At 36.7% G+C, this 13,560-nt stretch overlaps 3 protein-coding genes and 1 non-coding gene across 15 annotated transcripts; all 4 read left to right on the forward strand.

The window, feature by feature from the left end:
- Nucleotides 1-842: 842 nt before the first annotated feature.
- On the forward strand, nucleotides 843-5,572 carry CPFTSY (signal recognition particle receptor protein, chloroplast (FTSY)). 3 transcript variants are annotated; one of them, XR_015237238.1, is made up of 12 exons: nucleotides 843-1,245; nucleotides 1,378-1,482; nucleotides 1,576-1,649; nucleotides 1,733-1,791; nucleotides 2,066-2,103; nucleotides 2,682-2,802; nucleotides 2,903-2,971; nucleotides 3,077-3,159; nucleotides 3,839-3,907; nucleotides 4,446-4,492; nucleotides 4,614-4,739; nucleotides 5,304-5,572. XR_015237238.1 is itself a non-coding variant. In XM_086667519.1 (12 exons), the coding sequence occupies exons 1-11, from the start codon at nucleotides 913-915 to the stop codon at nucleotides 4,725-4,727; spliced, it is 1,128 nt and encodes a 375-aa protein (XP_086523645.1). In that variant the 5' UTR covers nucleotides 843-912; the 3' UTR covers nucleotides 4,728-4,739; nucleotides 5,304-5,572. The 3 variants fall into 3 exon arrangements, 2 of the variants coding, with proteins under 2 accessions (XP_086523645.1, XP_086523646.1); XM_086667519.1 differs by having other exon boundaries at nucleotides 4,430-4,492; XM_086667520.1 differs by lacking the exon at nucleotides 5,304-5,572 and having other exon boundaries at nucleotides 4,614-4,940.
- Nucleotides 5,573-6,590: 1,018 nt separating this feature from the next.
- On the forward strand, nucleotides 6,591-6,664 carry TRNAV-AAC (transfer RNA valine (anticodon AAC)). The gene has a single exon. It is a non-coding gene; the product is annotated as a tRNA-Val (tRNA).
- Nucleotides 6,665-6,819: 155 nt separating this feature from the next.
- Nucleotides 6,820-12,733, forward strand: LOC147552679 (leucine-rich repeat receptor protein kinase EMS1-like). Of its 10 annotated transcripts, none has more exons than XM_086667511.1 (9): nucleotides 6,820-7,656; nucleotides 7,956-8,169; nucleotides 8,319-8,459; nucleotides 8,826-8,934; nucleotides 9,018-9,078; nucleotides 9,375-9,478; nucleotides 9,573-9,927; nucleotides 10,706-11,803; nucleotides 11,911-12,733. In XM_086667511.1, the coding sequence occupies exons 8-9, from the start codon at nucleotides 11,354-11,356 to the stop codon at nucleotides 12,595-12,597; spliced, it is 1,137 nt and encodes a 378-aa protein (XP_086523637.1). In that variant the 5' UTR covers nucleotides 6,820-7,656; nucleotides 7,956-8,169; nucleotides 8,319-8,459; nucleotides 8,826-8,934; nucleotides 9,018-9,078; nucleotides 9,375-9,478; nucleotides 9,573-9,927; nucleotides 10,706-11,353; the 3' UTR covers nucleotides 12,598-12,733. The 10 variants fall into 10 exon arrangements, with proteins under 10 accessions (XP_086523637.1, XP_086523640.1, XP_086523634.1 ...); XM_086667514.1 differs by having other exon boundaries at nucleotides 6,820-6,938; XM_086667513.1 differs by having other exon boundaries at nucleotides 6,855-7,511.
- On the forward strand, nucleotides 8,077-9,482 carry LOC147552680 (uncharacterized). Its single transcript, XM_086668651.1, has 5 exons — nucleotides 8,077-8,169; nucleotides 8,319-8,459; nucleotides 8,826-8,934; nucleotides 9,047-9,078; nucleotides 9,375-9,482. The coding sequence occupies exons 1-5, from the start codon at nucleotides 8,077-8,079 to the stop codon at nucleotides 9,480-9,482; spliced, it is 483 nt and encodes a 160-aa protein (XP_086524777.1).
- Nucleotides 12,734-13,560: the final 827 nt, after the last annotated feature.

The raw sequence follows: 13,560 nt of genomic DNA on the forward strand, positions 1-13,560 counted from the left end.
TTTTCCCATCTTCTTCTTTTATAAGCTAACCCTTCTTCAACTTTCACTTGCCTGGTCACCCCATTAATCAGCCAACAACCCATTCCTCTAAATCTATAGAAAGATGAATACTGATCCCTCCTCCTCTTCCTCCTCCTCCACCACCACCACCACCACCACCACCACCACCACCACCACCACCACCACCACCACCACCAATGAACCCCCTCTCAGGAGCTCCACCACCACCACAACCACCTCTGTTTCTCCTTCTACACCCTTCCTAGTACAATTTCCAGCCCAATTTTTACAACCCCCATTGAAATTGTGGAGATTGATTCCTCCACTACCACCACCACAACCACCTCTCTCCTTCGTCGGTGAAGTGGCGAGAAGATGAGGTGGTAGAGAGAGGTGATGACACGGAGGAGAGAGAGGTGATGACATAGAGGAGAGAGAGGTGATGACTCGTTAACGGAGTTAAAACAAATGATAGTTATTTTTGGGATGTGTAGTTAACTTTTTTTTGTTGAAACATTAACTTGAACTTGAATACTTATTATGTTGTTTCTTTAAAGGAAAAAAGAAAAAAAATGGGTGGCTATCTATGACACATAATTATTCTTTGTCCCTCACTGTGTCTCTAACCTCAAGCGAGGGTTTCAGAGCCGTCGAACAGGGGTCGCCTGAACCTTGGTCGAATGATACCCGAGGGAGAGATGAAGGGGCCGCTTTGGCCCAAAAATACATAATCTTACTACCCAAGCCCGGTACATTCTGGTACCCAAACCCGATACAATCAGCCTGCCCAAATTGAACAAGGTGGCATATTTATGTAATTATGATAAAATAAGAGGACTACTTACGTAATAAACAGGACTCAAAGATGAGGTTTAAAACACCGAAGAGAGAGAAAGGAAGAGCGAGCAAGAAATGGCTTCTCCTTCCAACCTATCATTTCTCTCACCTTCTCCATCTCCTCCACCACCACCACCATCATCAACTTCCCTTTCAAATTTCCCGCGAACCATTTTCCCGCCAAATTGGTCTTCCCGGAGAACCACTTCTCGGTTCAAATGTTCAGCTGGAGGAGGAACAGGATTCTTCACCAAGCTTGGCCGTTTAATCAAGGAGAAAGCCAAGAGTGATGTTGATAAGGTCTTCTCTGGGTTTACCAAAACTAGAGAAAATCTCTCTGTAATTGATGAGCTTCTTACTTACTGGAATCTCTCTGATACTGATCGAGTTTTAGACGAATTAGAAGAGGTTCTTTTCTTTTGTTACTTTCCGTTCAAGTACCCTTTTTCACTTTGATTGAATTAGGTTCAGTTGGGTTATTCAAATTCAGTTCTTGCATACCTCTTTGGAATTCTAATGGATAATTTCATCTTAATCTAGGCTTTACTGGTTTCTGATTTTGGGCCTAAAATCACAATTAAGATTGTAGAAAGTTTAAGGGAAGATATTTTAGGTGGGAAACTTAAATCTGGAAGTGAGATAAAGGTACAAGTGATTATTCTTCCTGAGTTTTTTTTTCTCTCTTTAATATTTTAGAAGAATATGTTTGGTAATGCTGTATAATACTCCTTCTAACAGGAGGCTTTAAAGAAATGTGTGCTTGATTTGTTGATTAGCAAAGGGAATAAGACGGAGCTTCAACTTGGGTTTAGGTTTGTTTTCACAATTGTTTGTTCTTTGTCTTAAAATCTTGGGTTCACTTTAATGAAGGGTAAAATGTTTATTGTTCTTATAGGAAACCGGCTGTTATTATGATTGTTGGTGTGAATGGAGGCGGAAAGACGACTTCTTTAGGTTACATTTTCAAGTTTTAGTTCATAGTTATTAGCTTATATTCCAATGTTATATATTGAGTGTGATAACATACAAAAATGCCTTTTGACCCTTTTATTAGTCTACTTTTGTTGCAATTTGCGTCAATCATCAGTACATGTTCACGTAGATTGTTTTGGATAGTTGATTTTTATGGCTAGTCAGATCTTCACTTTACTGTATACCCTTGTTAGTATTGGAGTCGCAAGGAAGTAAGGAACCACATTTTAATTGATCATTTCTATCAATCCTGCAGGAAAGCTGGCTTATAGATTAAAGAATGAAGGAGTAAAGGTGATTCTTTCTTTCTCAAAAACTTGCTTATAGATTGTTACGGCCACTCCATCATATTTTTTTTTCTGTGACCTGTTTATAGGAATGCTTCGGGTGCCATATTGCCACTGATCTAAGTTTGTCAGTTCACTTAGTCTCTCAGTATTCTGGCTTAGCGAACTAGATGATCTATAGCAGACTAGATAAGTCAACCCTGCCGTATGCGCTGAAAGGTATATTAGTGAAAAAACAAATCAATTTGGGTCTCCAGGATACTCAAGATGAATATAGACTAATTCAAGGCAATGACTCGTTTATGGACATCAAGGGGCTCAATGTGTGTTTCATAAATGCTACATCCTATAACTTCTTATATAGGTTTAATATCTCATATACAATCCCTTTCGAAAAAAATGATCATCTTATATATAACTTTAATTTTGCTACTTCTTTCTTTCTTGTAAGAAGCATCAAACTTTTTCCCTCAAAATCTTCAAATTACTGACATAAGATGAGCCCCTCATTTGGTTAGGGTAGTTAGTTCATTGTTCTTGTGAAGACTTCAACCTTGCTTAGTTTATGGTTTGAGATTGTGCCAGATATTAATGGCAGCTGGTGATACATTTAGAGCAGCAGCTGGTGATCAATTGGAAATATGGGCTGAGAGAACTGGGTCTGAGATAGTTAGGGCTGAAGGAGCGAAAGCTAAAGCTTCAGCAGGTATACAGCTGAATCGAAGAATGCTTTTAATTCTTTATCCGATGCAAAGAAGTAGAAAAATAATCAAGCGCAATACTCACCTATAAAATTTTCGAATTAGTTCTTTTGCAGGCTGTTAAAAAAGGGAAAGACGAGGGATTTGATATAGTTTTGTGCGACACATCAGGACGTACGCACAGAGAACTTCTATTAGTACTACAAATTCATGTTAAGACAGTTCTTTCATGTTTATTTATGTGCTCATAATTTCATTTGGCTCAAATTATTTCATCAGGTTTGCACACCAACTACAGCCTCATGGAAGAGTTGATTGCATGCAAGAAATCTGTTGCTAAAGTTGTTGCTGGTGCCCCGAATGTAATCTACTATTGTCTTATGTTGGTAGACTGAATAAAATTTTATCCTCTTTTGCCTCATTTTCTATTTTCTGCATGTATAGATAGTGGTTCTTATGTTGGTAGACTGAATAAAAGTTTCGCTAGTTAGTTTTTCATCATTGTGAAAAGATGGTTTGGGTTTTCTTCTCTCTCTAGGACCCAGTCTCTCGAGTCAGTATAAGAAAGAACCTAACACCGTGGCTATCTGATCCGACTGTTCCCATCGAATTGAACCATCCTTCTCCCGTCATTAAAAAACGCATCTTCATATTTGGCCGTCTTGCTACCTAAGAACTTTGAGGAACAAAAAGTTGCGTTGGTTTGTCTTAACTCATTATTTTGTCGCCTAAGTCAGCGTGAGCCATGCTAGAGTTGAGTTGCTTTGTTTTGGTTCCTCAATGACTAAATTTGCAAGTCCAATGGATTGAATTATATCTCATGGCTGCCAAGATCCGAGGAAGTAGAGAATGCTTTATCTGCTTTACATGTCTCCTCGAATTTCGTTTTGCTGTTTCTTATGAACTTGTTATTACAAGAATGTTTCGACGTTTGATTTTCAAATATATGAAATGAAGTTGTGTTTTACTTAAATTGAATTTCATTTTTTTGGTCTTGAAACTGTGTATTCATCCCGTCTAAAGCAAACTACCATCTTTCAGGAAATTCTGCTAGTTCTGGATGGCACAACTGGTTTAAATATGCTTCCACAGGCGAGAGAATTCAATGAAGTAATCTATTTTTTCCTAATACAAATAATTGTGCTCATATTTAAGTAAGAATATGTTATCGTGATAGTTTTCACAAACTATTCCTATTATTCATTGCATGATGGATTCTTAAAGGCCCATATACAAATACTGCCGAAGAGGCTTATATTGTGAAATATTCTGAATTTCCGAGAATCTGATCAAGGAAAAGAGTGTGTGTTGCGAACATTTTGAAATCAAGCTATGGCGTATAAGTGAAAGAACATATAGTATCTGGATTACGAACCTTGTCTTTTACTCTGAATTTTTCGAGTGACCAGGAAAAATAGTTAAGCATGAGAGATGTTTCAAATATATGTCACTTCTAATTGTGATTGTTAAATCTGATGTTCGCAGTCATGTCGTAGGCGATTCAGAACACAATTCTATATTTATCTCGATTCTCTGTTGTCTTACTAGTTTATTCAGATTTTTCTAGTTTGCGTTACCAACTTTGAAATATGTTTCTCCGAGGTCTTTGATAACTTTGGCGATTTAATGTAGGTGGTTGGGATTACAGGTTTAATATTAACAAAACTTGATGGTTCTGCTAGAGGTGGTTGTGTGGTAAGCCTGTTGTTTTGCTCGTTCTTCTTTCTGTTTCTTTCATCTGCTAGTTGTTACAAAAATGCGACTTTCTGGAGGACTTCAATAACCCAATGACAATGTTGACTTTTGCTACTTGCAGGTCAGTGTGGTCGATGAACTTGGTATCCCTGTAAAGTTTGTTGGTGTTGGTGAAGGAGTAGAAGACTTACAACCCTTTGATGCGAAGGCCTTTGTCGATGCCATTTTTTCTTGAAAATGAGAAATGGTCAGTTCCTTCATTGTTTTCCTATTAATCGTCCCGCTGCTTCCTCTTTTCCTTATCTTAGACTGTCTAAATAATCTGAATCCAACATATTCACCATGGCTATAGGTTGAGAAACTGATTACTTGAGATATTTTTTTTTTTGAATTATACTTGAGATATCGATGTTGCTAATCTATAATTACAATTTGTTTTCGTACTCAATAACTTGCTCAAAAAGCTTGAACTACTATAGACTTAATGGAACTCAGTACCATTATATATCACATAGCCTAGGGAGTGAACCATATTCATCCAACAATTGGACAATTCTAGGGGCTACGATGAACATGGAAAATGTGTATAATCGTATACTATCTATTGAGCGCTGACACAATTTCTGCCTGTGGGTGCCATGCTGCTATTGTTTTAAACTACATGGATTAGACAAAAGATATACAACAATGATGATGCCAATTTCATCATTTTTTTCTGAAAATGTTTGCCTCATTACTTTCTGTTCTCTTTCTCCCCATTTCACAACTCGATTTCAGATTGACTAAATTATGATACTTCTATTATTGACAGAGAGCTTATTACATCTCGAGCAAAATGAATTGGTATCGAAGAAGTAAAGGACTACTTTTGCCCTAGTCATCAAAAGGAGGCGAATTTTTGACTTATTTTTGGTAAGATATGTGATCTTAACTTTGATTTCGTTCATCTGAAATGGGAAGATGATCAAGAAAATGTAATCGGTTCGCTAAAAACATTCAGTCCTGTTGTATTTTATTCTGAATGTAAGGATGGATGACTATGAGGGGATTAGTGATGATATGGGTAAATAATGTTGCTCAGATCTAAGCCTAAAGTATTTGATGTAAACTCAACCGAATGTTAAGAGAATCTAACCATGAACCTGAAGACACTGAACTAAGGCAATATACATAAATAAAAAGCGAGTAAAACAAAGATGAGAAAAAACTATTTATAACCCCCAACTGCTTATTACATCTCTCATCCAACTCATCGCCTCTCTCTACCACCTCATCATCTTCACCGACGAAGGTCGCCGGTCGGTCAATTTTTCGGTCGGCGATCTTCAAACATAAAAGAAAAAAAGTTTTTTTTTTTCTAACTCTCTCTAGATCTGGTTCACCAGATCAATGACCTGCGAACAGACCTTGAAGGTCGCCGGAGTGGTTAGAGAGATAGATGAGATTTTTTTTTAAAAGGTCACCGGCCGGAAATTTTTCTGCCCGGCGACTATCGTCGGAGAAGAGAGTTGAGTTGGAGAAGAGAGTGGTGAGTTGGACAGAGAGAGGTGACGTGGAGAGAGATAATTGGTGGAGAGGGAAGTGAGGTGGAATTAGGACATTTACATAAAAAAAGGGTCTATATTTGAATTTACAAAAAGTAGGAGGTCATAAATAAGCCTGTCAATGGATATCCGAATATTCGACATCCGATCCGCATCCGTATTCGAATTTCAAAAAAATATCCGAAATTTCGGATTCGGATGCGGATTCGGATATTCCTTATCGGATATCGGATACGGATACACTCATATTCGATCAGATAAATATCCGTATCCGATAAGTAATATAAAAAATTAATAAAAATTTAAATTTATTAATATTATCGGATTCAGATTCGAATATTGATCTCTAATATCCGTCGGATAATTATCGGATTCGGATAGCTTATCGGATTCGGATACGGATATGCCTATATCCGATCCGATAAGTTACCGTTTACAGGCCTAGTCATAAAGGAAGTTGGTCACAAAGTAGAGGGCCAAATAGAAATTAACTCTAAATATCTCGCAACAAATGGCACTTGATGTATTATATTTTATCTAACAATTGTCACGAAGGTTTCGTGGTGTAGTTGGTTATCACGTCAGTCTAACACACTGAAGGTCTCCGGTTCGTACCCGGGCGAAGCCATTCATCTTTTTATTTTACTTGGCCAAAATACTGTAATTAACGGCCCAACCGACAGAACTGTCAATTGTGGTAGTCATTTCGTTTGAAAGACAAAATAAGGGGCTAAGCTGTAAACTAAACAAGAGTTTTGTAGTCATCAAAGAACTCCAAAATGCAGGAAAATACATGGAATTGGACTTGGGGAATTTCCAGGGGCAAGAAAATTTGACCTAGTTTAAGCTCTCTAATGTGAATTTATCTCCTTCAACATAAATTCATCGGATATATGAATCTCGTATTACAATCTCTTTGTATTTGATATGATTCCATTTCATCTCGTTGTTTCCTCGTTATTGTTTTTGGAATATTTGAATTGGTTACTGATTACCAAATTACCAATGTAGTTCCTCTTTCAAATATTTATTTGTTAGTTAGGTTTTATATTGATGGACACAGTTGATCGTTTTGCTCCGTTTAGTTCCTCTCTCAAATATTTATTTTTGCAGTTCTTGGATATGGGTCAGTAGTTAAGGAACTGGGAATAGTGAATTAGGGTTTATCAAACTTTATCTGGTGCAGCATAGTTCAAGGATTACAAAGAAACAAGTTTATTTCACTAGGAAGAAGCTTTAATGTAGTAATCCTTGTTGTTGGCGGCAGCCGAGTGAGAGCCCCTACTCCATCTTACTATCCCAAAATATAAAAAATTCTATTCACCCTAGTGCTACTCGCTACGTAACCCTGATGGAACAACCATGTGAAATGGAGAGCGTCAAGGTGGAGCATCTTCGAAAGCTAGAGAGAATATAGTAGTTTGCATAATAGAGCACTATTTCGAAATTGCTTTTCCACTCTCCCAACTTATGATGTGATAACACGAGCACCCTCCTTGTTTATTCTAATTTGAACTGTCCATTGATGATCGATATCCTAGATTAGAACATCGGGGTGCCCTAATTTCATAATCGATCTTGAAGGGTGGTTGATCTTGAGCAACAACTCAAGTAATCGAGGTTACATTGAATGACATTTTGTGAAAATTCAATTCAACTTCTAAGCATAGCCTGATATCTATATCCGACGTAGTCATGCCATGTCAGGCGCCCAGATTCAGTCATACGTCAAATGAATTCATCAAAAATATATTTGACTGCCGTTACCAATGGCGGATTTTTTCCGGGATTAAATGGGGGATAGAGAGTCCTAAAGCCCACTCCGAGATGGGATATTTGATTTCAACTTGACTTTGTTGCTTGCTTTTTGTCATCCTTGCATTTTGAAGAAGCCCTAATCAATATCTTTCTATCTTCAGGTCTTCAAATCAATGAGCAGATAATCTTTCCTTGTCAGTTGATTGTTATGGAGTTCATGTTCTTTAACCATTGACACTTATAAGTGAAGAAGAAAGCAAATAAGCATATGAACTTAGAGAGATGTTCTCACTATTTTATGGACTCTACAAGTTTATGCTCAGTAAGACGGAATTCCATGTTCTTATCCTCGGAATTGACAAAGCTGGAAAAACTGTAATCCATCCAATGTTTCGTTAATTTATTTTTTTTCTTCTATCATTTCTTGGTCGTCCATTATAATAATATTTAAATTGATTATAAGTTCATTCTATTTTTTTCTCGTAGTCTGATGTTTCCATAGGACCATATTTATTAATTTGCAGACTTTACTTGAGAAGTTGAAGTCATTGTATTCTAATGTTGAAGGCCTCCCCCCAGATCGAATTGTTCCAATAGTCGGACTTAACATCGGCCGGGTCGAAGCATCAAGGTCAAAACTTGTTTTTTGGGACCTGGGAGGTCAGGTATGTATGCCTCTTACACTGCCGATCCCCACTTTTTCCAAAATGTTACCATATTGAACTTTTCATGGTACCCTTTGTTTTGAAACATCATCTAGTATGAATGAGAAAATCTCATGCAACCTGTGGAATGAAAGGGTTAAAGTTTGGTCTTCAATGAACAATGATAACTGGTGTCCGTTAATAATGGCTAAAATGTTTAGTTAAATCGGTTTCTTAATCTAGGACTACGATATTTAGGCAAGATTCAAAATGAAATGACATCGATATTATTGATTTAATCATCAACAATGTTCACATCTCATTGGATAGTTCCACCTTTGACGCTTTATGAAGCTGCCATTTCATGTATGAATTTTCTACTGACAGGTTGGACTTCGAACAATTTGGGAGAAATATTATGAAGAAGCACATGCTGTAATATATGTAATTGATGCTGCACGCCCATCCCGCTTTGAAGATTCAAAATCTGCATTAGGTTAGTCATGTTCAGTACCTAAGTTTTGTATGTTTTCACTATAATACCTCCAGCCATCTGAATCCAAGTTTCCTACTTACCAGAAAATTACTGCGCAATGATGATTTGCTAGGGGCACCTCTTCTGATACTAGCGAACAAGCAGGTAATGTAAGCTAGTTTTTTGTCCAATATGTAATTTCTTGTACAGTCTATGTAACCAAAACTTATTTTTTCTGCATAAAAGAATTTCTTCACTTAATCAAACTCCTTGCTCCAAAAACATCAATAATTGTTTGCCTCAAAAGCACATCATAAGCAGAAACACTTTCGGTTCAAAATCAGCTTCTTTCCTTACTTGTAAATTTGCCAAGATTGAGAGAAGAGTGTTCTCTTTTCCCTTTTTTTCTTTCCGTTCTTTCTAGGGTCCTCCATTGTCATTGATTTACATCTTGATGGCAGGATCTTGCTAGGGCTGTATCTGTTGATGAACTTGCTAGATACTTAGATCTCAAAGAGTTGCATGAAAGGCAATACATGTTTGAAGCTGTTTCAGCGTATGACGGGTAAGCACTGAAGCAAAATCCGATCTCTAATGGTCAATTTGAAAAGGTAAAGCTATGAAAACTTTCTTCTCACTTGTCTGTCGTAAAAGTACAGGAGCCATCAAGAGTCGTAGTAAGTGATTAATCTGAAATGAGTCATGGAGTTTTGAACTGCGGGATGGGAGTTAAGGATGGCATAGAATGGCTTGTCAAAGTAATGGAGAGAAGCAAGAGAAGAAAAATACTGAGACTTCGTGCCGAGTTTCAGGCCCTGTTTCTACTTAGAAAGTTTATTTTCTTGTATGAAAACTACACTAATTTTCGCATTGGCGTCAAACCTTCCAAGGAGAACCAATTTTCTTTTTACAGAACACACATGATGGTTAAAATGCTGAAGGTCTGTATACTGATAGATCAGTGATATTGTTCGACAAAAAGCTGCCAAAATCTTTGCTTAGTATATTATTCCGGTAAGCTGCATTTTGTACGGAAGATGATTAAATTTATATCATCAAGTCCAATGTAAACAAAAAGAAACTCTCTAAGTTAAGTTAGGAGTGATAATTTTGAGAGTGGTGGTTACCTGCGGCGGTGGCAAGGCAAATATATTTTATCTTATATCCAAAGCTTAAAGTCAGCTTCACTTTGCACGTCATTCACTGTTTTCACACGATGAGGGAGAGAGAGAACCTAGAGAGAGAAATAGAGGTCAGCCTCTCATACAACATGTTTGTTGCATCCTGTACGGAACGGGTCTATTAGACAGTGAGAGAATTGGTTGGCTTAGAGTGAGAGTCAATGTATCTTACCATAAAGAAACATCATAAGGGTATAATTATGGTTATCCAAATTTTACATAAATTATCATGTGGATGAATGACAGTTATAGGGCTAATGTGGTTGCTTGACATTGTTTCATAATCTCCATAGTTCATAAATTGAGTAGGTGTAATAATCTCGAAAATAAATGTTTCCTTTTGTACAGATAGACTACTGCGCTAGGTGAATTAACGCCCATTAGGATTAACTGTGCTATGGCAGTCGGTTGTCTCTATTATCTTCAAGACATCGTATTAACCTCTTTATTTTCATATAACTTAATTCCTAGTTTTTTATTGTTGGAGATACGAACATGCCTCTTTCTCATATGTTATCCACATCGTGTCTTTTGGTTATGTGTGTTTTGAGCATTTTTTAGTCCGTAAAGGTCTATATACTTGGACTAAATTGATTTATTCTTTTTGGTAGATCTCCAAACAGTTAGTGTAAGGACATATTCGTTTTTAGCACGGTGATAATTGCTTGAACTTGTCATGGACGACCAAGCATTGACATCATGGGAGATAGACAGGTGGGACTTGTTGAATATCAGGAAAAAAGTAGTTGAGAAGTTTCAAACACACAACAATGTAATAAAATCACTGGAAACCAAGCTTATTGATTTAAAGGTGCAAGTAGAAGCTAATATAATGGACGAAGAAAGTCTGGCACTTCTCAACGATGACCGCAAACAGGAAATAGCGCGGGATGCAAATAAAGTGAAGAAAACAAAAACAAAGCGGGCTGTAATCATTTGCTTGAGTTCACTCATCTTGCTATTTAGGAAACTTATCATATTTGACATACTTGGATCTTCATGAAAACTTGTTTACAGGAGAGATCCCAATTGAGCTTGGAAACCTTACGTAGCTTTTATACTTCGATATCTCGTGCAATTCTCTTTCGGGTCAGATACCCGATAGCTTGTGTGATCTCTCAAATCTTATTTACTTCGATTTGGCTGATAACCGATTAGAAGGCTCAATACCCAGAAACGGAATTTGTCTAAACTTAACAAGGGTTTCGCTTTCTGGGAACAAAAATCTCTGTGGGGGTATTCTTCGTTTAAACTGTAACATGAAGAATTTTCGTAGACAACCGTCAACGTTTAATACTTTGGCATTGACAGGAATCGTAGTCGGTACTGCATTTGTGACTCTTGCAGTGATTTACGCACTTATGAGGAGGAGAATCGGCAACAGAAGTGAAGGTGAATGCTCGGAGTTTAGTGAAAGCAATTTGAATAGCTTGAAAACCGATAACTTCTACTATCTTAGTAGTAAATCGAAGGAACCTCTAAGTATCAATATAGCAATGTTTGAGCAACCTTTACTCAGACTAACTTTAGGTGACATACTTGAGGCTACCAATCACTTCTGCAAAACGAATATCATCGGAGATGGAGGATTTGGTACGGTTTATAAAGCGATACTGCCGGAAGGAAAAATCGTTGCAATTAAGAAGCTAAACCAAGCGAAAACACAAGGTCATAGAGAATTACTTGCTGAAATGGAGACTTTGGGCAAGGTAATCTGTAGTTATTGGTTTACTAATTTACATGTTTTTATGCCCCATTCGCAGAATAACCGTTAAATGAACAAAAACATTGACACTATGATACATTTTTTTCACAGGTAAAGCATCGGAATCTCGTTCTGTTGCTTGGGTACTGTTCATTTGATGAAGAAAAGCTACTAGTTTACGACTACATGGTAAATGGAAGCTTAGATCTCTGGTTAAGAAACAGAACGGGCGCACTTGAAGTTCTTGACTGGCGAAAGCGATTCAAGATAGCCCTTGGAGCAGCTCGTGGACTAGCTTTTCTCCATCATGGATTCATTCCCCACATTATTCATAGAGACATCAAAGCTAGCAACATTTTACTCGATAAAGAGTTTGAACCAAAAGTTGCAGATTTCGGGTTAGCTAGATTGATAAGTGCTTGTGAAACCCATGTGAGTACAGATATTGCAGGAACATTTGGTTATATTCCACCTGAGTATGGACAAAGTTGCAGATCAACAACAAGAGGAGATGTATATAGTTTTGGTGTGATTTTGCTTGAATTGGTTAGTGGGAAAGAACCAACTGGTCCTAATTTTAAAGAAATGGAAGGTGGGAATTTAGTGGTTTGGGTTAACCAGAAGATCAAGAAAAGGGAAGCCATGGATGTACTTGATCCATTGATTTTGAATAAGGAGTCTAAGCAAGGAATGTTGCAGGTGGCAGCTTTGTGTGTTAATGAAAATCCGGCGAGTAGGCCGACTATGCTTTTTGTGTTGAAGTACTTGAAAGGAAGTGAAGGAGTTTATGAGATTTAGTAGTAGTTTGATTTATGGTTTTATTTGGTGTTTGTATTTGTAGATTTGATCCTACGGAGGAAGGCTACTTATTGTAATAGTTATATTTGATAGTTCAGTTTTCTAATGTATTTATAGTGGAAAGTTTCCTCCGCCACATAGTTTGCTAGGATTTTAGATTAATAAACATAAAATAAAAAAAGGTTCTTTCTATAACATAATTATTTTAAATTTGTTTTTTTTCTTTCTACAAACTGTGTCCCCCAAAAATCATTTTATTTTTGAAAATATAGTTATTTTCTACAGAAAATCGTTTTTTTTTCTCAAAATTCGATGTGTTCGACAATTGTTTATTCCTCCGAAAAGCGATTCTTCCCCAAATAACTTTTTTCCTAAGGCCATTTTTTTTTTGCGAAAATAGATTTTTTTCTTAAAAACTGTTTTGCCCTCGAAACTATTTTTGTACAAACCGTTTTTTTACCTCTTTGTTTTGTCGTCAACTTTAATTGTTTTCCTCTTTTTTCTCCTTCCACTACTACCACCTCACCACGGCACCACCTATTCTCTATCTATGTTAGACATTATTTATTGAAATTCAATTGAAATGCTTAAACTTTGATGTTACTCCAATTAAAGTTTTTTAATATTTGAATAATCAATCAAGTTAGATATTATTTTTTAGTGAAATCCGTTCTTTTTGTTCTCATTTTTGTCTCGATACATTGTGGAGTGTGAAAGAAATATTTGCATAAATTGCTACTGTTGTTAGATCATATTCATTTGATCTTTTGCGCATAATATTAGTGTCAAAATAATCTTATTGTTAATATTGGACTAAATAAAGTTTAAATTAGGTTGAAATCAAAAGACCGGACCAAAAGACTGGTGTTTAAACGGGTGGTATATTTTATTATGTACAGACTTTTGGTCGGATTTTTTTACATATTAAATTTAAATTCAAATGGGTATCAGAGTATAATATAT

Source organism: Eschscholzia californica, unplaced genomic scaffold, assembly GCF_041429995.1.
Source record: "Eschscholzia californica isolate CP2 unplaced genomic scaffold, dmEscCali1.0.p SCAF_3, whole genome shotgun sequence".
In the NCBI taxonomy this organism is placed as follows: domain Eukaryota; kingdom Viridiplantae; phylum Streptophyta; class Magnoliopsida; order Ranunculales; family Papaveraceae; genus Eschscholzia; species Eschscholzia californica.